The 10,611-nt window shown below is 49.0% G+C and overlaps 1 protein-coding gene across 15 annotated transcripts in view; it reads left to right on the forward strand.

The window, feature by feature from the left end:
• Positions 1-9,761, forward strand: part of brp (ELKS/RAB6-interacting/CAST family member bruchpilot) — a 168,349-nt gene extending 158,588 nt beyond the window's left edge. For all 15 annotated transcript variants that reach the window (XM_076524062.1, XM_076524063.1, XM_076524061.1 and 12 more), the window contains one exon: positions 234-9,761. In XM_076524062.1, coding sequence (XP_076380177.1) covers positions 234-312 — 79 coding nt within the window. In that variant the 3' untranslated portion in view covers positions 313-9,761. The remainder of the gene's footprint in view (positions 1-233) is intronic.
• Positions 9,762-10,611: the final 850 nt, after the last annotated feature.

Raw genomic sequence — 10,611 nt, forward strand, 5'->3', positions numbered from 1 at the left:
AAAGCAAACAGCGAGGTAATTAGAGGAAAGATGCCGGGCAAAAATGCTTGGTCAAAATTCATCCGGTGTGACTGTGAACTGTAAACACCATTTAGACGGCTGCGATTTTTGTTGGTCATATTTCGCGTCGCCGTTGTTCCAATCCGTTCGGTTTCTAGGAAAACCCTGGGCATCTTTCCCCGAATGATCTTGTAATTGTCCAGCCGGGACGACGCTCCGATCATTTTTTCCAGGAAAGGGAAGACATCGAAGGGATCGGAGTCGAAAGGCAGGCGAGACCAGCCGAAGATCGATCAGCAGGATAGCAGATAAGTACTCGAGGCCAGCTACGGTCAATTACGGTGTAGAAAGCAAATATCGGTCTCTCTTCGTTTCTTCGATGTTGTCATGTGCACACACACACGCAACCGTAGAGGCAGTCTAGAGCATTTCTAGAGTCTTAGCAAAAACAAAAAAAAAACAAAAAACGAGAGCGACAGCGAACAGAAAGATACCTCATCGACTCCAACAGCGACGGTACCGACAGACAGCATTCTACCTACGTGTCGTTCACCAAAATCACTCTCGTACTTCATCAAAAAAAAAACCAAAAAAAAACCAAAAAAAAAACAAACAAACAAACCAAAAGTATCGTTCGCGGTCATCATTCGTTTTCATCGTCACCCGCCATTCCGATCACACTATCATCATCCGAGCACGTCGCCCTTGCGACATTCCAAGAGACCAACGGAGGAGAGGATCAAATATCCGCGGGGCGGTGGCAGGCCTCGTTTAAATGAGATCGTAAACGGGGCTGGCCATTCCACGAGGACTTCTCAGAAGAGACATCATCGATCTTGTCGACAGAACCCTCGTACGATTAGAGAAGAACAGCGGTAGAGGCGTGGGCTGCCATGCGACGGAACGTGTGGACAGCTGGTTCCGAGCACGACGCGTTCACGGTTTCCGTACACCGGCGAAACGAATTTTGTCGTCGCGTAGAAACGCTCGCCAGACTAATCCCATGATCGGCGAGAGGGCTTTGGCCCTACGAAACTCGACGGTCTGCCGTGGCACTGTTCGATGACCGGGCGGGATGAACGAGAAACGGAGCGTCGACGGATGATCCAGTATACTTGTTACGATAGAATCTTAGGTAGTTTTTTCAGTAGACCAGTTGGTTGCATGTTTCCGAGTCCTCCGGAGACGCTCTGTTTCTGGCGAGGAACCGAACGTTGATCGTTACCGTTTGCCGGTCGAGTTTCGTGCCTCGGAATGGAACGAGAACGGGGCCCGGTTTCGAACGAGGAAACGCGAGAACGCGGTGGAGATCGTGAACACGACGCGAGGGTGGCGGTTTTGTTGCGACTGAGAACGTACGTACGCGTATCACGGAAACTATATATCGAGATCCAACGGTGTTACCCTGCCATCGACTCCCTCCCGTTGCCGATCAACTTTCATCCCCCCATCGACCGCGATCCGAGTGATTCGATCAGAAAAGAAAAACAAACGAAAGGGAACCGCAGCCGAGAGAAAAATAAAACAGCCGCGCACAGCCGCAAGTCGTAATCCGCGAACGCTTCGTCGATGTTCGCCCCCGCGAAAACACTCCCCCCTCCCCTTTTTTCTGGATTCTCGTCACGGGTCCAAAGATCGTCGTTGTACAACGAGCGCTAAGTTCTAGGCTACGAAGGGACCGAGAGAATTGGGGGACGAGTTCGAGGAAGAGGGAAATAGTAGAAAATCCTCACGATGGCGTTTTCCGGAATTTATGGGAGAAAGAAAACGAAAGAGACAAAAAGAGAGAAAGAGAGAGCGCCGAGAGGATCAGCGGAAAGGAAAGGCAAACTCGAGTCATGGTGCTGGTTTAGCTATCAAGATGACAATAAAACGAACGTTTCGCGCGTCCGGCGCGTCGCTCGACGGGCCCCCGCGATGCGCGGACGAGACCCACGAAGAGAACCCACGCGAAGCCGACGCATTTCAAGTCGAAGCATTCGTCGATCCGCCTCTGAATTCTGAGTCTTCGTCGTCGTGAGATTGTTATATCGTCCGGTTTTGTATAGAAGCCGTTCGCGGGGCGCGGCGGGCAGGCAAGAACGATCTTCATCGAATTAAATGGCAACGTCGCGAGGTACGCGTGCCGGCGCGTCGCCGTTCTGTATATATATATAAAAAAAGTATAAACAAAGGATAAAAACACGCAGGTAACGCTAATAAACGCCAGTGTACACAGTTGTAGCATAATCGCTAGGGGCGTGAACTCGCCGTTCGTATTTACTCGAGCTACGATTATTACGGAGTGTATAGAGACCGTTGACCCAACCGTCGGGTACGACTTCCATATAGTTTCTCAAGCCTCGATCACTTACGTTGACAGAGCCGTGTAGATGTTTATAATGTTGTTACGGACCTTTCGCGCTAGAACGATATTTATGGAAACTGTTGGCAAATATAGTACGTTTAAGCGACGAGAACGTTTACGGTAGATTTCGGTGTGGACACACGGTTACGATGTTGTTTCTACTAACGGAGACCGCGCGCGCGCGCGCGCGCGCCTAAAGTCTTCGGCCGCGGCCGTGTCTCGACGGAGCGCCATCTCGTCGACGCGTTCTCGTTTCACCGTCCGAGGAGCCATTATTGTTCGGACAGCGCGCCGGGAACGAGAGGCTCGGCGACTAACGCGGACGCGGCTCTCTCTGCTTTTCCTTTTTCGTTCGTCGAGAGTGCGTCGGAGACACAATGGGGAAATTCGAGTTCTCTTCGTGCGTCGTCGCGAGCGCATCCGGCCGGCCGTCGGGACGATCGTCGCAGACGCGAACGGGAAAGACGATCGACGATTTCCCGGCGAGGATGGACGCGCGACCGCGTGAAACACGCTGCCCGCTTTACGAAACGGTCTCGAGAGACCGTGCGCGCGCACCTCTCCGTGGACGATTCTCGGGGACGATCGTCGTCGCGATCACCTTCGGGAAACGGATAGATCGGCCGTACCGAGTGAATCGTGGGAAGCACGGGCGAGCGCGACGGTGTTCGTGGCGTGTCGGGAATGATCGCGTAGGATCGGTCCACGAGCGTGGATGGTCGGCGTGCAGCGAGAACGGCCGACCCACCGAGACAGCGGGGAATATATCAGGATCATGAAACACGAGGCACTAAGCGAGATCGTAGCGAGACGAGCCCCATTTGTAAATAGTCGACGTTTCTTCGATAGGCCCGCCGGTAGTCGTGGTCCCACACACCTGTGTCCGCTTCCGGCTCTGTACCCATTCCTGTGCGCGCGCAGCTCCGAGCCGAGCGTCGGAGGCCGACAAAGGAGAAAGAAGAAGCTGGCAGCAGGGCCTTCGTAAGCGCTAGGCCCGATCCGTTTGAATAAGGTGCTCACACGAATCCATAATTATGATCATTATCCAGTCGCGTTTCTGTCCATGATCTATCCGAAGAGAGAACGTGTATAAGATAAGTCTCTCCGTCTTCTCTCCGCCGGAACGAGTGATTGCCTCCGATGCTCGGACAAACCTGTGCAGCTAGTCTAGAGAGACACGCCTGTACTAACGTGTATACATAGATGATATCTCGCTGAACGGATCTCTTCGAGAGAAACGACCCTTGAACGCCGGACGTTTTCGACGATCGCTGGGAAGACGATGCCTGGGTCCGGGTTCAGGCTCGTCAATTTTCTCACGCGTTTCGCGATCGCGGACGATACATCGATGGGCAATTCTAAAAATCCGGGCGAGAAGGAAGGACCCAGACAACGTCGACCGAGGATCGGACTTGTCTAACGTGCGACCAGATCGAAGCGCATGGTTCCCAATAGCGGGACGGGCGCGCGACGAAACGCTGCGAGACGGTGAAGACAGTCCCGTTGTCCGTGCAAGAATCGCGGGCGTCGTTCCGTTGGGCGGACAGCTTCGAAACTTCCGGTCGAACGTGTCCCGGTCCACCGTCGCGCAATTGAACAGGCCCGTGAGCGACGCGGGCGAAGCGCGCCGCCTCGTCCTCCGAGTGGACTGATCTCTACGCGCGAGGAAGCTGTCGCCGCGACGCCATTTTGTTTTTGTTCGAGAGAGAGAGAGAGAAAGTGCCAGGACGCGCTTCGGCCCGGCTCGCTCGCTGTATACATATTATATGTATATAAATGAATCTATGCATTATGTCGTCGTGTCTGCCGTACGGAGAATTAAATGACGTGTTGAAAGTGTAAAATTTTATCGTTAATACTTTGAGGAGATAATGGAAACGCGGAAAGAATGCTCCCTGGAATTCGCGAACGAAACGGAAAACGCGTTCTGTGTCCCGTCGCTGGCGCGCGGACACTTTTGTCCGCTCGGGCTCCGGAACCAGCGAACGAGGAGACCTCTTACTCCCGCGGAGGACTTGATATCACGTGCGAGACTCTACCTATTGTAGGAGCTAGATTTTACGCTGGAATCGAAGGGCATCGGATCCGCGCGCAGGACAGACGATCGCCGGGAACGACACGGGTCGTCGAACGCGCCTCGTCTTGCCTTGCTTCGCCTGTCCTGCGTGGGCTGAACGAAATACAGAGTCCCGTCACCGGCCTGCGTTCGATCGTGGAGATGCTCCGCCGTCGACTCTTCCCGCGATCCAGGCCGTCGTCGACGGAACAAACCTCGCGGTCGCCGTCGAGCGCTAATGAAAACGCTAGGGTCGATTGCTATGCCGGCGTTAAAGACTTCCGGTGCGCTGCGATGCGTCAGGGCGGTACAGCGAATAGGAGGGGGAAAGCGAACGAAGTCCACGGGAACCGGCTGTCGGAATTGGCTAGAAGAACTTGAGGATGTTGACACTCTTCGGCGTGCACCTTCGCGGACGTTTAACTTGTTAATCGGGACGAACGGACCACTTTTTAGTCGACTTCTTTGCCAAATGTTTTATTCTTGCTTTTAATTGCATTGTGATATGTGCTTACTGCAATTTGCTTTTCTTGGAAAAATAATTCAAATATCAAATAATTTAAATTCAATAATTTACGTTCTTGCTATCGTTTCGCGAATTCTCTAATCGAAGATGCGCTGTTGTCAACCGTTTGTCATTGAAACGATTTCTTTTGACGCCGTCGGTTCAAGTATTTAGAAACTATGTACACCGTGTGTTTTATTCAAATATCGTTACAAACGCGCGTAACTTGTAGCTTCGTATTTTGTTCAATTTCAGTAAAATTTTAGTTTCGGCAAACACAACACATGCGCCAGCGTTCATTCAAATAATTAAAATGATGTCCTTTAATATTCGGATCAACGGAATGGCAGCTAACTAGATCTTTAACAAAATTAGAAAGCACACTTGTATTTACTCTTAAGCAAAATATGTAATACAATTTACAATTTCAGATTGTTCTTCCAGATTTTGATTAGTCGACGAATCTCTCTACTATAATTTCGAGCTCAGTCGTTGACACCCGTTTGACAGATTAAAGACGAAAACGACTCCAGACAATCGAACCACGTAATACCACGTGACACCACACGATAATCAAAGACACCGCAATCTACCGTACGAAGTTGGTTTACTTCGTTTACCTCTGGCTTCTAATGTATCCCCGTAACCCGACTGGAACGATTAGGCGGCTCGGGGCGTATAATTTTGGGAAACGAAGAGTGTCCGTTCTCACGTCGATCGCGACGAGGTGATTCGTTTAAATTGTTGATCACTGGATCTGGAGAGAGAGAGAGAGAGAGAGAGAGAGAGGCGGGGAAGGGACATGTCCTAAGAGAGGAGCATAGTGGCGAGGGAGGTAGGAAGAATAAGAAAAAAAAACACTTGAAACGGTTTAGTAAACGTGTACCACCGTCATATCAAGCCTATATCATCGTGTTACATTATATACATATTATATAGCTAAGCAGATGAAAAATTAATATTAATCGTTAATCGACACAATTGTTAAAATGAAGGAGTGACTGTGTTTCGTGTGTGAGTGTTGCGCCGGTGGTAAACAAAGAACATAAAAAGAACGAAAAGCGAGAAAACGACAAAAAAATGAAAAGAAACGGAAACGGAGAAACAAAAGAAAACAAAACAAAAAAAAAGGGAAAAAGAAAAAAGAAAAGTCTTTCTTTCGATCGCTCGAGGATTGAGAGGGCCTGAGAGAAAGTTTTTTCGAATCTTACGAATCTTCTAACTACTGGCACTCTTTATTGTCCGAACACGCTCGATTATCCACACTTCCAATCAGTAATAAAACAATCGTTCCAACACTTTTATCATCGTACCCGTCTTAATTAGATGATTAAACAAGGTTGTAACCGTAGGATGTATAATCGCTTCGAGCAATTGATCACTTATCTTGGATTTTAAGACTGTTTAAAGAATAAATCGCCCGCGCGAGATATGCGAGAAAAATGCTTCGATGTTGCGTCTCGTTCTATTTAACATAGTCTGTCCTCGAGAATGTGTCGGATACATTAAATAAGCGAAAGACGAGCGGGGAGAAGTATAGCCCCGAGGGAGAAACGCGCAACCGTTTCGATCCTTTGCTCGTTAAAATTCTGTTCGTTCGACCGGCCGGTCTGTCCGAGTCCAATGGCGGCTACGATATATCTTTCTACCGAACTTTTCATTGCGGTTGCTCGTCGATTTTTTCCGTTCGTTGTACATATCCGTGTCGCGACAAAGCGTCAAGAGAATATCGCTGGACGCCACCAGTCAGAATACTGCATACTTTCCCGGGGCCGTTTTTGCGTTCGTCGAGCACAGGGTCGACCGGTTGCCGTTTCGACGTGACAGGAGAATTAACGGGACGGGAGAAAATTCTAACGAGAGACAGGGTCGCGGGAAATCCAATGGTTCGGTCCCACACTCGAGTGATCCTAAGCTGAGACTGTTCCGTGGAACACAGGAGTGCGAGAATGTGCTTGGCGAGGAAAGGCGAGTTCGAACGGTGAGAGCGCGTGAACGAGGCCGTCTCGATATTATTTTTCGACTCGACTGTTTAGTATCTACGATGAAAAACGTTTTTATGTGAAATATTGCGCAAGGAAGGCCGTGGCGGCGTCACGTCTGTCCACGCTGGAATCGCGGCCGCCCGGCGAAACAAATTCTTCCCCGTTTTTCCGCGACACGCGAGAGGTCCGCGGTTTTCGGCAACCCTCGCGGCGTTCCCGCGATTAAAGTCCCCTTTTCGACGAAGGAAATTCGCGATCGAGAAACGCTATATAACGATCGGGCCGCGAGTCCTCCTGGAACCGACGCCGCGACGACGTGGCTCCTCCTGCCCCCTTTTTTTATTCTCCAATTTCTACGTGTTTAATCGTTAAGTGTAACAGAGCATGGGAAACAGAGAGAACTTTTGAGAACATGTGTGTACATGTGTATGTGTGTGTAAGCAAGAAAATAGACGAGAGCATGAGAGAACGGAAGAGAGAGAGAGAGAGAAAGAGAGCGCGCGCGAGAGAGAGAGAGTGCTAAAGCAAATAGAGATACGTTGACGATGTGAAAACGGCGAAGCTTCGAGTTCGATCGTTCGCTTTAAAGACGCAATACGACTTTCGATCGCGTGTACATACCTAAAAGGATAATAATACGTATCCGTGTGCATGCGTGCGCCAGAAAAAAAGAAAGAGAGAGAGAACAAGAAAACCGCGCGCGAGAGAAAGCTAAAAGACACGGACGGAACGATGTAAACAGCGGAGAGCAAGTTTAAAAGTCTAGTCTTACACGACGCTTCAAGTTAAACCGTCGCGTTGCGACGTTGTTCGCGCAACGATCGCCGTGATCGCGGGGATCCTATCGCGGCGCGCGCGACGACGCGTCTCTTCTTTCGATTTCTCTTGTCGGTCCGCGGCCGCGACAGCAGCCCCCGATCGACGGACACGTCGCGACGGAGGAGTCAGCGGACGAAGGCGACGAGAGGCTAGCAGTAAGTTAAAAAACAATTAAGCTAAGGTAAACTTATAAATGAAGATAACAAACAAAAGATAAAAAAACAAGTAAACAGTTTTATTGAAGTACATTGTTGCAACTGCCATGCTGTGTGCCATTATATAAACGAGTCGTGTTTGTCGTAACGAGCAAAGAAGAAGAAAAAAAAAAGAAAAAGTAAACAAATAGGCGAAAACGAGGAAACAAGCAACAAATACGCGAAACGAATGTCTCTTGCGGCGCGTTCCCGTTTGTCCGAGCTTCTTGGTCACCGGACACCACCGGCCCCGGGAAGCATCGAGACCGAATTCGATCTCTTCTGTCTGCGACCGAGAACGAGGTCACCCTCGCATTCGAGGGCGCGTAGCATCACAACGAAGTATACCGAAAGTCCTAGAAACGAAAAGCGAAGAGAACTATGTGCGAACGCGCCGTCGCGTTCGTTTACGAGAGAGGGAGAGATAGAGAGAATTGGTTAATCGAGAGATCGGCCGGATCGAGGAGCGAATGCGAGGAAACGGGACCGATCTCGTGGAAGTCGCGTGCCCTTCGTCGAGCGAAACGAACCATTGTACATTATACCGGGAAAACGGAGGGCGTGGAGCGTATAATTATAACGATTAATGTATACATATGCATCTCTGTGTGAACGCGGCCGAGCACACGCGCACGAGATCCGAGGGACCGGAACCTCGGCGTTCGTCGCAGACCGAAGACATGAGAAGCTACCGCGACCGAGCGAGCGTTTTTCATTTGCCAGGAAATCGTTCCTGCTTTGGGAGATCGCGAGCGATAGAACGTGGAAACCATTGGCGAGACACTAAAGACATATTTTCTGTACGATTTATCCCATGTTTGATTCGGATCGCGTTGCAACAAATTTCGAACGACGGCCGGGCGTCTCGCGCGAGACGAGAAAAAAAGCCGGTCGCGAATCCTCTCGACGGGGAGCCACCCCTCTGTTCACTTTTTCTAATTCTTGGATAATTTATAAGGTGTGTACCATTGTCGGCCAGCAACCGTTTCCTTTTCCTCCGCCGCTGGATTTTGATCATTTCGATCGATCGATCGATCGATCGGCGCGTCGCTCGATGAAACACGAGGGGAGCACGTGTTCACAGTTTCGTTCATTTCCGAACCTGGTGCGCGCGAACGTGTATGCCTGCTTGTTGTGTGCATCTGTGCGTGTGTAGTTGTAGAGGTTGAAAACTCGATCGAAACTGTGGCAAAATTTTGGAACAGCCGTGTTGCATCTCGGTCGGCTAGCGGTGTCATCGCCGAAATCTCTCGCGGTCCGAGAACAAAAAGATCGGACGAAGTTTCTGGCGACAAAAGGTACACGCGACGCGAGACAAATGTGTTCATCGATCGTGCGGTAGAAGGAATCAATAATGGCGCGTGTCGCGTTTTCGCCCCCCGAGGAGAATGTTTGTCGTTACTTTCGTAGTAAAACGAGAAAAATAAACCGAACAGCGAACGAGGCACCCGCGCAAGAACGAATTCCTGCGTTTCGCGAGAAATCGATTTCGCGTGTCGCGACGTCTTCACGGAAGAATAAAGAAGAAGATGCCGACGAGAGAGTGAGAGGGATAGAGAGAAAAACGTGAGAAACGGGATACGATACCGAGTATAATCCAATTTGTTAGCTGTCAGCCGACGGTATGAAGGAGGAGAGGCGAGAGAGAGAGAGAGAGAGAAAATACACGAATAATTAAGAGTAAAACAAAGATGACGTCGACCCATCATAGATTCAAGCACAATAAGGAACTATAGTAGGGCCAGGCACAATAAAATTCGGCCGTCACGTTGTAGGCAGCGATCTGTTAGAGCGACAAGTCATATAAGTATCTATATAGCGAAACTATTAAATAAACACATATTGTCTATTGTCACGAGAAGTGTATTCATTGTTAAACACCGACAACCCTTCTCCGGAACTCTGGTTTATAGATCTCTCGCAATTCAGTTAAATAAACACACCAATTAAAGAGAAACACGGTGTATTTTATTGTCAATTGGTCCTGGCTACCTTCGCAACAATTCGCGCTTCGACGACTGCAGCAGTACTGTTGCAGTAGTGGTCTCATTTTAAGATCACATATTTTTTAATTTTAATTTCAGTTATATACGCATATATTGTGTAACCGTTATACATATATTTGGTTTGTTTCATTTCGAAATCTACCAATGCATGTTTCACTTTCTTAATGTCGAACATAGAGCTGTGAAGTTTGCACAGTTGATTTCACGTTAGTATACAAGTTAAAGCAATTATGATTTATCTTAGGATACGTATATTAAAAAAGCACGTGTAGCGTGTCTTTGGTTAATCGGAGTTTATTCACGGAGCTTCAAAGTACAGTCATTTCTCCCAGAAATGTTCGGGGGTCGGAATTGAAAAACCGGCAGATCTGAGAATACTAAATCGCGATTTTTTGAGCCTCGCGGCTCGTTTTTACAGAAACTCGGGGCAGTCGGCAAAAAAAGCAGTGGTTAGCATGCTTGTACATTAATACATAGTAATATGAATACATAGTAATGCTAGAATAAAAACGATGACTTAAATTTTTTATTTCTAATTTTTTGCCACGATTCGAAGGCAATTCGGAGGCCACGTGACACGATTCGAAGGCAATTCAGAGGCCACATGCCACGATTCGAAAGCATTTCGGAGAGCACGTGACACGATTCGATGGAAATTCGGAGGCCGTGTGACACGATTCGATGGCAATTCGGAGGCCA

Source organism: Megalopta genalis, chromosome 8, assembly GCF_051020955.1.
Source record: "Megalopta genalis isolate 19385.01 chromosome 8, iyMegGena1_principal, whole genome shotgun sequence".
Lineage (NCBI taxonomy): Eukaryota > Metazoa > Arthropoda > Insecta > Hymenoptera > Halictidae > Megalopta > Megalopta genalis.